General features: G+C 49.0%; 1 protein-coding gene across 1 annotated transcript in view; it reads right to left on the bottom strand.

Annotated features, from left to right (window-relative positions):
• LOC119972898 (laminin subunit alpha-3-like) overlaps positions 1-14,159 on the bottom strand; it is a 412,206-nt gene that overhangs the window by 269,790 nt on the left and 128,257 nt on the right. Inside the window, 2 exon segments of the mRNA XM_038810443.1 lie at positions 3,334-3,474; positions 9,011-9,073. Coding sequence (XP_038666371.1) covers positions 3,334-3,474; positions 9,011-9,073 — 204 coding nt within the window.

The following is a 14,159-nucleotide window of genomic DNA, read 5'->3' as shown; positions in this document are numbered from 1 at the left end:
GATGAGCCTTCGCTGGACACCCTCAATAGCAAGAATATCCTTCCTCAGAGAAGGAGATCAAAACTGCACACAATACTCAAGGTGTGGTCTCACCAAGGCCCTGTATAATTGCAGCAAGATATCCCTACTCCGATACTCAAATCCTCTCGCTATGAAACCCAACATGCCATTAGATTTCCTCGCCACCTGCTGTACCTGCATGCCAACCTTCAGTGACTATTCCACCATCACACCCACGTCACGTTGCACTTCCCCTTTTCCTAAACTGCCTAACCTGCAATTAGACAGGATTTTCCAGCCCATTTGTGAATGGTGTTGGACAATTAACTGGAGGAGGAGGCTCCATGAATATCCCTTATTCTCAATAATGGGGAAGCTCAGTACGTCACTGTAAAAGTCATGGCTGAAGTATTTGCAACCACCTTCAGGCAGAAGTGATAAGTAGATGATCCAATTCACATCCTCCAGACGTCCCCAGCATCAGAAATATCAGTCTTCAGACAATTCGATGAACTCCCAAGAAATGGTTGAAGGCACGGGATACTGCAAAGGCTATGTGCCCTGACAACATTCGAGCAATCGTAGGGATTTGTACCCCAAAACTAACTGGGTAGCACAGTGGGTAGCACTGTTGCTTCACAGCTCCAGGTTCCCAGGTTCGATTCCCGGCTTAGGTCACTGTCTGTGCGGAATCTGCACGCTCTCCCCGTATCTGCGTGGGTTTCCTCCGGGTGCTCCGGTTTCCTCCCACAAGTCCCGAAAAAGTGCTGTTAGGTGAATGGGACATTCTGAATTCTCCCTCAGTGTACCCGAACAGGCGCCGGAACGTGGCGACTCTGGGCTTTTTACAGTAACTTCAATTCAGTGTTAATGTAAGCCGACTTGTGACAATAAAGATTATTATTATTAACTTCCAGCCAGGAGGATTCTCCGGTCACGCTAAAGTCCACCCACCCATGACAGGTTCACCGATAGCGTGGCAGACGAGCCATGCAAAAGCCTGTAGACTTTGGCAGGACCTGAAAATCCTGTCAGTGGCCAATGACTCGCCACATGCTCCGTGGGGAAAGTCCGCAGCGGGGGGGTGGGGGGTGGGGGGGTGGGGGGGGGGGGGGGGGGGGGGGGGCGCTGAAAATTCCAGCCATTATTTAAATAGATTATTTGTGCAACGGAGAGTTACTACATATGCTCAAAATAATGAAGGAGTTCAATAAGAGTGAATAAGGAGAAAGTGTTTCCACTGGCAGGAGGGTCCGGAAGCAGAGAACATAGACTTAAAGTAATTGGCAAAATATCCAGAGAGGAAATGAGAAGAGTGTTTTTAATGTGGCGAGTAGTTGGTCTGGAATGCACTGGCTGTCGGGGCCGATCCAATACTACGTTTCAAAGGAAACTGGATACATACCTGAAAAGGAAGAGTTTGCAAGACCATGGAGAGTGGGATTAATTGAATAGCTCTCTCAACAGGGGCTGTTTAGCACAGCACAGGGCTAAATCGCTGGCTTTTAAAGCAGACCAAGGCAGGCCAGCAGCACGGTTCGATTTCCGTACCAGCCTCCCCGAACAGGCACCGGAATGTGGCGACTAGGGGCTTTTCACAGCAACTTCATTTGAAGCCTACTTGTGACAATAAGCGATTTTCATTTCATTTCACAAGGCAGTTTGAGCATGATAAACCAAGTTAATACCTGCTGTACTGTATCCTTGTGTGAAATGTATCCAGTTCTTTCACTACCTCAATGATAGTTAACCTCAAATCACGGACAGTCATAAGATTTAAGAGTTTTATGTTGACAAGAATATCCACATTACCACACTGACAGTTCAGACATGTGACAAGTTAACAAAACCCCTCATCAGAACGTCAACTTGTCATTTCACAGATTTTCAGTGTTTCCAGCATTTTCTGTCTTGATTTCAGTTTTCCAATCACTAACGTCAATTTTTGTTAAATCAGTGACCCCACCCCAACAAAATTCTTATGCCTCATGAAACAGAAAACAGTCTTTCCCATTTCACCCACTAAAACCTGTAATCATTAAATAAAAAACTAGCCTGAACATTTCAATATTTGCATCAGGGAAATCGTCGCAGAATCTCAAGCCTCTCCTCTGACCTACAGAATCTCATTCTCGGTAAATCTGTGCTGAATATCCTGATGGTTTTAATGTTTCTTCTATGATGAGGACCTAAACGTGCACACACTACACCACTATGATTTAACCGTCGTCTTGTGCAAATGGATAAGGGCCTCCCGCCCTTGTATCAATGGCCCTATTTACAACTCCCGAATAAAACAGCAGACAATTGGAACACAGTGCTAATGAATGCAGTGTTTCATATTGCTTGGCTTCTGAGACTCAACATGCAATTAATAAAAGTACATAAAAACTTCAGCGTTGAATTCTCTGTTTGGCCCATTGAATTGGACTATGCTAATCTGAAATAGAAACAGGAGGAGGCCATTCAGCCTGTCAAATCTCTTCCACCATTCATTTGATCATGGCTGATCTTTATCTGAACTTATTTGGTTCCATAGGCATAACTAAAATCTATCATTCGCAATTTTAGCATTGTTAGTTTATTCCCAACCCCCATACTTCCACTACCCTTTATGTTTTGTTTCATTAATTTACCGGATGTGGGTGTCACTAGTTGGGCCAGCATTTATTGCCCATCCCTAGTTGCCATTCAGAAGGTACCTTCTGTGGTGGTATGATTAGCATAGCTGCCTCCCATTGGTGCAGAACACCGACTTACCATTGGCCCTGGTCGGTCATGTGCCTCTCGACCGGTTGGTTGAGACCAGTCATGTGACGGCTCCCCGATTGGTCGAGAGGCTGAGTTAACCCCCGCCTCCAGGGCGGGGTATAAATACCCAGTACTCCCGGCAGTCGTCCTTCTACTGTAATCGACCGCAGGGCTAACATCTAGCAGATTAAAGCCATACTTTTGTTCAGCAACTCGTCTTGCGTTCAATTGATGATACATCACCTTCTTGAACGGATGTAGTCTATGTGGTCTAGGTATACCTACAGTGCTGTTGGAGGGAGGATTTTGCCCTAACGACAGCGAAGGAACAGCCGATATATTTCCAAGTCAGGCTGGTAAGTGAGTTGGAGGGGAATCTCCAGGTGGTGGGGTTCCCAGGGAACAGGTAAAGAAGTGCTTCCTGACATCAGTCCTGAATGGCCCAGATCTAGTTTTAAGGTGGTACCGCTTTATTCTGGACTCTCTCGTTAGAGGAAATTGTTTCTCTTGAGCTGCTAAAAGCTACCCAAACAGTTGCTGTAACTACTTAGCAACGTAATTTTTGGTTCTGTACATACTCACGTTGACAATAATTTCCAAAGTATCCTGTGGCACAGTGTGTACAGTAAGGACCAGCATAGTGTGGTTTGCAATCACAACGTCGAGTGTAAGGATCGATGTAACAAGTGTTTGTTACTGTGCCCTGAACATTGCATTTACAATCTGAATGGAGAAAAAGCAAATGATGAAAAATCAATACTTCAGTACCAAAGCAAAACTGCCTATTAGTGTACATTGACATTTTCCACTCCAACGCTATTTCAGACATTCATTCCTCCTTGTAGGGAGCGGATCAGCGACCCCGTTGTGCCCGGTACAGATCTGGGTGCAATGGGTGAGCCGTACAAGGGCCACAAATCGGGTTCCACCGCTGGGCCGATCGTGAGTCACCTGACTTGCTCCGCTGGCGCAAGCTGGATGTCAACCTCGCTGGGGGGAGATATGCATATTTAACGAGCCTAATGAATTATTTAAATATCCAGATGTCGGATTCACTGTTCGCCTGGAACTTAGCGGCCGTGTTTGCGAGACCTCGCGGGGCACCGTTTAGTACTGGCCCACACAAATGTGAAGTCGGCACAACGCGTCTCAGGGGGTCTGGCAGGCCATTAGAGACCCCCGGGCGGTCAAACACAAGGCAGGGTGGTACCCCGGCACTACCCCTGGCACACGCACCTTGGCACTGCCAGAGTGCCTGGGTTGCACTGCTAGGGTTCCAGGGTCACTGCCAAGGTGCCAGACTGACCGTACCAGCGTGCCCAGGTGCCAGGTTGGCACTGCCAGGGACCAGGCCTGAGGGGGCCTTGACAATTGGAGGGGGAGTTGGGTGAGGGGGTGTTCCCAGGGGCCTCAACAAGGTTGGGGGGGGGGGGGGGCGGCTGAGGGGGGGGGGGGGGAGAAAAATCAGGGCTGCCGATCAAAATGGCGCCCTGATGAGAGAGCATCCGTTCCTGCTGGCAGCGCGGCCTCGTGGGAGGGGAGGGGGGGGGGGGGGCGAGGGGGAAGGAAAGCTCCACGAGGGCAAAGGGGGGGGGGGGAAAGGAAAGCTCCACGAGGGGAAAAAAAACAGCAAGTGACACTGAATACCGGGATGATTCTTGGCATCAAAGCCACCAAGAATCACCCTGTGCCAAATGTGCCCGAAAGTCGGCTTCATTTTAAGTCTGCTGAATTGCACCCATAGTCTTTAACAACATTGCACCACAATGTTGTGTTGATGCTGGGGAAGAGGTCCTGGCAAGTTTTGGACTTTCAAGTTCCGTTATGCTAATCCATAGCTTGATAACAAGTGGTTTAATGGTTGGGTTTTCATACACAATAAGCTCCTAATCTCCAGCTGGTATCTAAAGAAGAACATTTTGAGTTTGGCAACCCTCTAAATTTTTTCTGTGCTGCTACCCCCCTCCTGTTGTTTTGTTCCAGCTGGGTTGGCGAGGAAGTGACTTGCTCTAGACCTTCGTCAATGCCATTGTTAATTTTGCAACATGAGTGCAGTATCGTGGCGATTTCCCCACTGGGACCCATTCCTTCCTTGTCTCAGGTACGGGCAAGCTGATGTGTGTACAATACAGCATTGGCTACGAACTTGCAACAGGAGAGGGGTGAAATTCTAACTACATGGTACGATGTTACCACAGATCCTTTTACATCATTCATGAGCTGGGGAGACGGTGGCGTAGTGAGATTGTCACTCGGCTAATGGTGTGCGGACACGGGTTCAAATCCCACCATGGCAGCTGGTAGAATTGAAATTCAGTGACAAAAACATCTGGAATTGAAAGCTTGTCTCAGTAATGGTGACCATGAAACCATTATTGATTTTAGTGAAAACCCATTTGGTTCACCAGTGCCCCTGCAGAAGGAAATTCACCCTCCTGACCTGGTCAGACCCACAGCAATGCGGCTGACTCTGAACTGGCCTCTGAAATGGCCAATCAGACCACTCAATTCAAGGGCAATTAGAGATGGGCAACAAATGCTGACTTTGCCAGTCACACCCACATCCCATGTTAAACTTTTGAAAACTTGTTCTGTAATGACTGAATTCCACAGCAGAATTTCTTGAAAAATACTTTTTTCACCGACTAAATTACAGAATGGTTTCCATCTGGATCCTTTCAGATTGTTATTTGAAGAAATCTGGCACAAGAAAAACATACCTTTGTTTCCTTCACAAGAATATTTTCTTAACAGCAGAATGTTAGTAATGTGCTTTCCAGCACTTGGTGTCAATTAATTTCCTTCAGTTCAGAGCTGTCATCATTTTGTTCAAAGATAACATTTCATTTTAGTTTACTAGCTTTCAATGCAATCTTAAGCAGCTTGAAAATTCACAAGAACTGTTTCTGTGGGTAAGTAAATAACGATCCAGGTAACGATCTATTGACGTTGCCAGATTTACAGGGCTGAACTTCAGACCACTCAACCGTCAGGGACTGAGGTGGATGGGGCCTAAAAATGATAAGGCTGGCCACATGTTGGTTCCATGATAAGAACATAAGAACTAGGAGCAGGAGAAGGCCATCTGGCCCCTCGAGCCTGCTCCGCCATTCAATGAGATTGTGGCTGATCTTTTGTGGACTCAGCTCCACTTTCCGGCCCGAACACCATAACCCTCAATCCCTTTATTCTTCAAAAAACTATCTATCTTTATCTTAAAAATATTTAATGAAGGAGCCTCAACCGCTTCACTGGGCAAGGAATTCCATAGATTCACAACCCTTTGGGTGAAGAAGTTCCTCCTAAACTCAGTCCTAAATCTACTTCCCCTTATTTTGAGGCTGTGCCCCCTAGTTCTGCTTTCACCCGCCAGTAGAAACAACCTGCCCGCATCTATCCTATCTATTCCCTTCATAATTTTATATGTTTCTATAAGATCCCCCCTCATCGTTCTAAATTCCAACGAGCACAGTCCCAGTCTACTCAACCTCTCCTCATAATCCAACCCCTTCAGCTCTGGGATTAACCTAGTGAATCTCCTCTGCACACCCTCCAGTGCCAGTACGTCCTTTCTCAGGTAAGGAGAGCAAAACTGAACACAATACTCCAGGTGTGGCCTCACTAACACCGTGCACAATTGCAGCATAACCTCCCTAGTCTTAAACTCCATCCCTCTAGCAATGAAGGACAAAATTCCATTTGCCTTCTTAATCACCAGTTGCACCTGTAAACCAACTTTTTGCGATATCCTTTTGGATAGGTACATGGATTACGGTAGAATGATGGGGTGTAGATTAATTTGTTCTTAATCTAGAATAAAAGTTTGACGCAACATCGTGGGCCTATGGGCCTGTTCTGTGCTGTATTTTTCTATGTTCTATATTCTATAGATTACTCCTATCAGTGACTTTTTCGCCTTACTATTCCTGCTTTCCACCCAAATGGATTCAACCTTATCCTCCATAACACCAATGTCATCCCTTACTATTGCCCAGATGCCATCCTTAAATAACAGCTACACCACTTCCCTTACCATCCACTCTGTCCTTCTGATTAGTTTGATACCCTCGGATATTTAACTCCCAGTCGTGACCATCTTTTAACCATGTTTTAGTAATGGCCACTAAATCATAGTCATTCATGATGATTTGCGCCATCAACTCATTTACCTTATTCCGAATACTACGAGCACTCAGGTAAAGTGCACTTATGTTGGCTTTTATACCTCTGTTTTGAATCTTAACACCTGGATCAGTAACCTCTCCTAAGTTATATTTCCTCTTAACTTTTCTCCTAATTTTCCTTGTCGTTGAACCCATATCGTCATGTAGCAACCTGCTGCGTCGCTTACCATTTATCGTTTTACTTCCCGTTTTATTCCTTTCAGTATTACTGGGCCTATTCCCTGAGCCCCCCTCAGTCACTGGGCGGTATTCTCCGCTCCCGATAAAAATCGGGATGGCCGTTGTGAAATCGGCCGAGGTTGGCGACGGCCTCGGGGCCCGCTCCCCGCACCTAATTCACCCCCACCCGGGGGGTTGATGTCATCCGCATGCGTGGATGACATCAGCACGCAGACGGCACGAACCCGCGCATGCGCGGTGTCGTCTTTATCCACCGACACCCGGCAAGACGTGGCGGCTTGATCTTGCCGGGCGGCGGAGGGGAAAGAGTGCGTCCGTTTTGGACGCTGGCCCGACGATCGGTGGGCACCGACCGCGGGCCTGTCCCCTCCTGAGCACAGTCGTGGTGCTCCCGTCCCAATCGGGGCCCTAGATGCCCCAAACGGGCATCTGGCGCCCGTTTCACGAATGCAGCGACCAGGTGTGGTTGCTGCCGTGGTGAAACGGGAGTGAAGGGCCGGCCGCTCGGCCCATCGGGCTCGGAGAATCGCCGTTCGCCGTGAAAAACGGCGAGCGCCGATTTTTCCGAGCAGGGGGCGTAAAAAATGTCGGGAGGCCCTCCCACGATTTTTTTAAATGACAATTGACAATGGTTTCATGGTCATCATTAAACTTTTTATTGAGTTTTAACCCCACCACCTGCCGTGGTGAGATTTGAACCCAGGTCCCCAGATCATTGTCATGGGTCTCTGGATTACTAGTCCAGCGACAATTCCACTGCGCCACCGCCTCCCCTGTTTGTTAAGAGTGTTATCAACCAGGGATGAAGGGTGATTGCAGCAGGTTAACTCTCTGGAGACAGGCACTGTTGCAAATAGAACGATAGCAGACTTCATTCTATGAGAAGATTTATTGAACTAATCTCAGGTTGTCTGCCTTCAGAGAGGAAACTCATGACATAGTCACATGACTACAGGGAGCCTGAGGTGTCAATGAGACTGGTTACATATCAAAACCTAACAGGCACCTAGTACCAGGTTGGCCTGCAAGCTTCTCCTGTGTACCTGAGTTGTGGTACAGACAAAGGCTGTCCTGCATCAGGGCTCTACCCCCTTGCCTTCCCTTCCCTCCACCGCCATCTCCCTCACCCCCACCAATGACCCTTGCCACAGTAGGGGCCTGGTTGCTTTTTTAAAGTGAGGAAAGAAAGTTGCTGAAAGAGCAACCTCCAACCTTACCTTCAGCCAGGTGTGCCTCCGAAGCTGGAAGGCGTCTGATTTGTCCTCCAGCTTCTAAAGCCCACCCGCCACTCAATCGGGCAGGGAACCTGTTTCCATGTTAACTAAGGAAGCATCGCAGTGCAAACTCCAATGAGTGACCTTTTCCTCCCAGATTTGGGAGCTGGAATTTAAAATGGCGAGATGGGGGGGAATATTGGTAATGTTACGGGAATAGTTACCCAGAAGACAAGCTAATGCTCTGGGTACATGGGTTCAAATCCTACCAAAACTGCAGGTACAGTTTGAATTCGAAAATAAATCTGGAATATAAAGATAGTCTCAGTAATGGAAACTATCATCAAATTGTTGGAATAAAACCCATCTGGTTTACCAATGTCCTTTAGGGTCCTCTGCCATCCTTAACTGGTCTGGCGTCAACGTGGCTCCAGGTACAGCGATTTCCCTATGAAATGGCCAAGTGAGTCATTTGGTTCAAGGGCAATTAAGGACGGGCAACAAATGCTGACGCAGCCAGAAACACCCACATCCCACAAAAGAATTAGCGTAGCAACCCTGGCTTCTGCTTCCTACTCCTGAAGCAAAGATTAAGCCGCAATATCTTTGCTCGAATGTAATTTATCGTTGAAAGGAGTTGGCAGAAATTGATCATAGAATCATAAAATTCTAAATACTTACTTTGGAAATCTCCAGACGATGGGACGACAGTTACCGGATGAGAGGTGGAGTAAACAGGAAAAGCTGGAAGAAAACACGCTCACCGTTAAAACACATCACGTGTAAATTAAAGATCTCTTATACATATTAAGGGTTATCATGCCACGGAAGGAATTAATTTTTATTTCCAACTTTGATCCCTTATTGCTCCTCTCTGTGAATGTGTTGGTATGTGCTGAAGTACATTTCTGAAAGATGCCCGTGGTACTATATCCTTAAGATGCGGTGTCTGGAACTGATCGGGTACCACAGCACTGGTTTCACTGGGTCTTTGTATCAGTGATGTATCATTTATCATAGAATAGAATCCCTACAGTGCAGAAGGAGGCCATTCAGACCATCGAGTCTGCATTGACCTACTGAAAGAGCACCCTACATAGACCCAGTCCGCCGTCCCATAACTCCACCTAACTTGCACATTCCTGGACACTAAGGGGTAATTTATCATGGCCATTCCACTTATCCTGCACATCTTTGGACTGTGGGAGGAAACCGGAGCACCCGGAGGAAACCCACGCAGTCACGGGGAGAATGCACAAACTCCACACAGTCACCCGAGGGTGGAATTGAACCTGGGTCCCTGGAACTGTGAGACAGCAGTGCTAACCACTTTGCCACCGTGATCTCCACCCACTTGTCCTCTATTTCTCTAAATAGAAAGGTTAGCAATCCATTAGAATTTCTGATTGTTTTCTGTACTTGTTCATGACATAGATCTATGCATCTGGACAACTAAGTCCCCACACGCTGGTCTAAAGTTCCATAGAGCAGTGCTTCTCAAAGTGTGGTACGCGTACCGGTGCCGGTACTCGAGCCATCGTCTGCCGGTACTTGGAGTGTTTCCAGAAAAGAAAGAGACAGTAATCCTGGATTGGCTTGTTTCGCTTACCGGTCCCTGGCACATTGAAAAAACAAACTGCCGGTACACCACATCAGATAGTTTGAGATGCACTGCTATAGAGCATCCCTTTCAAGAGCCCGTCAGAATCGTTAGCCAGAGGAGACTATTTAAAAAATATTGGTTCATGGGATGTTGGTGTTGCTGGCTAGGCCAGCATTTATTGCCCAAGTCTAATTGCCCTGGAGAAAGTATGGTGAGTTGCCTTTTGAACTGCTGCATTCCATGTGATGTAAGTACTTCCGCTGTGCCGGTAGCAAGGAATTTCCAGGACTTTGACCCAACGACAATGAAGAAATGGCAATATATTTCAAAGTCAGGATGGTGAGTGGCATGGAGGGGAACTGGTGGTGTTCACATGTATCTTTTGCTCTTGTCCTTCTAGATGGTCATGGGTTTGGTAGGTGCACAATAAGGAGCCTTGGGGAGTTCCTGCAGTGCATCTTGTAGATGGTATTGTATGTTGGTAGTGTTGGGACTGAATGTGTGTGGATGGGGTGCCAATGAAGAGGGTTGATTTGTCCTGGATGGTGTCGAGCTTCTTGAGTGTGGTTGGAGTTGCACTCATCCAGGCAAGTGGAGAATATTCCATCACACTCCTGACTTGTACCTTGTAGATGGCGAACAGGCTTTGGGGACTCAGGAGGTGAGCTAATTGCCGCAGGATTCCAAGCCTCTGACCTGTACATGCAGCCACAGTATTAATATTCGGGCAGCACGGTAGCTTAGTGGTTAGCACAATTGCTTCACAGCTCCAGGGTCCTAGGTTCGATTCCCGGCTTGGGTCACTGTCTGTGCGGAGTCTGCACATCCTCCCCGTGTGTGCGTGGGTTTCCTCCGGGTGCTCCGGTTTCCTCCCTCAGTCCAAAGATGTGCAGGTTAGGTGGATTGGCCATGCTAAATTGCCCTTAGTGCCCAAAATTGCCCTTAGTGTTAGGTGGGGTTACTGGGTTATGGAGATGGAGTGGAGGTGTGGGCTTGGGTAAGGTGCTCTTTCCAATCCCGCTTTTCCTCATATCCTTTGATCCTCTTCGCCCTAAGTGTTATATCGAACTGTTTCTTAAAAACATTGGCCACAACTGCTTCCTATGGTAATGAATTCCACAGGCCGACCACTCTCTGGGTGAAGAAATTTCTCCTCATCTCTGTCCTAAATGGTCTACCCCGTATCCTCAGACTGTGACCCCTGGTTCTGGACACACCCCCCCCCCCCCCCCCCCCCCCCCCCACCATCGGGAACATACTTCCTGCATCTACTCTGTCCAGTTCTGTTAGAATTTTATCGTTTTCTTTGAGATCTCCCCTCATTCTTCTGAACTCCAGCAAATACAATCCTAACCGATTCAATCTCTCCTCATACGTCAGTCCCACCATCCCAGGAATTAGTCTGGTAAACCTTCGCTGCACTCCCTCCAGAGCAAGAATATCCTTCCTCAAGAGAGGAGTCCAAAACTGCCCACAATACTCCAGGCGAATCCTCTCGCAATGAAGGCCAACATACCATTTGCCTTCTTTACCACCTGCTGTACTCACATGATTACCTTCAGCGACTGGTGTACGAGGACACCCAGGTCCCGTTGCACATTCCCCTCTCCTAATTTATGGCCATTCAGACAATAGTCCCGCTTCTCGTTTTTGCTACCAGAGTGGATAACCTCACATTTATCCATTATACTGCATCCTGTACCAGCCTCCCCGGACAGGCGCCGGAAGGTGGCGACTAGCGGCTTTTCACAGTAACTTCATTGAAGCCTACTCGTGACAATAAGCGATTTTCATTTCATTTCTTTTTTCATTTTCATCTGCCACTCATTTGCTCACTCACTCAATTTGTCCAAATCACACTGAAACATGGATGAGAACTAACGCTGGTGTCTTCCGATAATTAATACTGTGTGTCTGCGAGGGTCTCACCCCCACAACCCAAAGATGTGCAGGGTAGGTGAATTGGATACTCTAAATTGCCCCTCAATTGGGAAAAAAAAAGAATTGGGCACTCAAAATTAAAAAAATATACATATATCTTATTGTGAGGTTATCTGTTCCACAAGGGAGTCATATTCTTTATCCACAACTTTGGCAACTAAATCGGTAGGTTTGTGGGAACCAAGAGGAAATATTAGGGAGGAATACTAGGATGCACAAAATACGGGGAAAAAACATGAGGGGTGGGATTCTCCGACCCCCTGCCGGGTCGGAAAATCCCCGGGGGGCGGCGTGAATCCCGCCCCGCCACTCTGACGCCGGCTGCTGTATTCTCCGGCGCCGGTTTGCGGGCGGGGGCAGGGTTTACGCCGTGCCAGTCGCCGGCCGAAAGGCCGTCATTTCCTGGCTAGTCCCACCGTCATGAAATGGACATGGTCCATCACGAAGGGGGAGGGGTGACGGTATTGGTTAGGGAAGGGGGAGGGGTGACGGTATTGGTTAGGGAAGGGGGAGGGGTGACGGTATTAGAACATAGAGCATAGAACAGTACAGCACAGAACAGGTCCTTCGGCCCTCAATGTTGTGCCGACCAATGATCACCCTACTCAAACCCACATATCCACCCTATACCCGGAACCCAACAATCCCCCCATTAACCTTACACTGCGGGCAATTTAGCATGGCCAATCCACCTAACCCGCACATCTTTGGACTGTGGGAGGAAACCGGAGCACCCGGAGGAAACCCACGCACACACGGGGAGGACGTGCAGACTCCACACAGACAGTGACCCAGCCGGGAACCGAACCTGGGACCCTGGAGCTGTGAAGCATTTATGCTAACCACCATGCTACCGTGCTGCTGGTTAGGGAAGGGGGAGGGGTGGTATTGGTTAGGGAAGGGGGAGGGGTGGTATTGGTTAGGGAAGGGGAGGGGTGACGGTATTGGTTAGGGAAGGGGGAGGGGTGACGGTATTGGTTAGGGAAGGGGGAGGGGTGACGGTATTGGCTAGGGAAGGGGGAGAGGTGACGGTATTGGTTAGGGAAGGGGAGGGGTGACGGTATTGGTTAGGGAAGGGGGAGGGGCAATATTGGTTTGGGAAGGGGAGAGGTGACAGTATTGGTTAGGGAAGGGGGAGGGGTGACGGTATTGGTTAGGGAAGGGGAGGGGTGACGGTATTGGTTAGGGAAGGGGGAGGGGTGACGGTATTGGTTAGGGAAGGGGTGACGGTATTGGTTAGGGAAGGGGGAGGGGCGGCGTTGGTTAGGGAAGGGGAGGGGCGGTATTGGTTAGGGAAGGGGGAGGGGTGGTATTGGTTAGGGAAGGGGGAGGGGTGGTATTGGTTAGGGAAGGAGGAGGGGTGACGGTATTGGTTAGGGAAGGGGGAGGGGCGGTATTGGTTAGGGAAGGGGGAGGGGTGGCGGTATTGGTTAGGGAAGGGGGAGGGGTGGTATTGGTTAGGGAAGGGGGAGGGGCGGTATTGGTTAGGGAAGGGGGAGGGGTGGCGGTATTGGTTAGGGAAGGGGGAGGGGTGGTATTGGTTAGGGAGGGGGAGGGGTGGTGGTATTGGTTAGGGAAGGAGGAGGGGTGACGGTATTGGTTAGGGAAGGGGGAGGGTGGTATTGGTTAGGGAAGGGGGAGGGGGTGACGGTATTGGTTAGGGAAGGGGAAGGGTGGTATTGGTTAGGGTAGGGGGAGGGGTGACGGTATTGGTTAGGGAAGGGGTGGGGTGGTGGTATTGGTTAGGGAAGGGGGAGGGGTGGTATTGGTTAGGGAAGGGGAGGGGTTGTATTGGTTAGGGAAGGGGGAGGGGTGGCGGTATTGGTTAGGGAAGGGGGAGGGGTGGCGGTATTGGTTAGGGAAGGGGGGGGGGTGGTATTGGTTAGGGAAGGGGGAGGGGTGACGGTATTGGTTAGGGAAGGGGAGGGGTGACGGTATTGGTTAGGGAAGGGGAGGGGTGACGGTATTGGTTAGGGAAGGGGGAGGGTGACGGTATTGGCTAGGGAAGGGGGAGGGATGACGGTATTGGTTAGGGAAGGGGGAGGGGTGACGGTATTGGTTAGGGAAGGGGGAGGGGCGATATTGGTTTGGGAAGGGGAGGGATGACGGTATTGGTTAGGGAAGGGGGAGGGGTGATGGTATTGGTTAGGGAAGGGGGAGGGTGGGTATTGGTTAGGGAAGGGGGAGGGGCGGCGTTGGTTAGGGAAGGGGAGGGGCGGTATTGGTTAGGGAAGGGGAGGGGCGGTATTGGTTAGGGAAGGGCGCGGGGCGGTATTGGTTAGGAAG

Source organism: Scyliorhinus canicula, chromosome 10 (assembly GCF_902713615.1).
Source record: "Scyliorhinus canicula chromosome 10, sScyCan1.1, whole genome shotgun sequence".
NCBI lineage: Eukaryota > Metazoa > Chordata > Chondrichthyes > Carcharhiniformes > Scyliorhinidae > Scyliorhinus > Scyliorhinus canicula.
The sequence above is the reverse complement of the archived record's forward strand: the minus strand, read 5'-3'. Positions and strand labels throughout refer to the sequence as shown.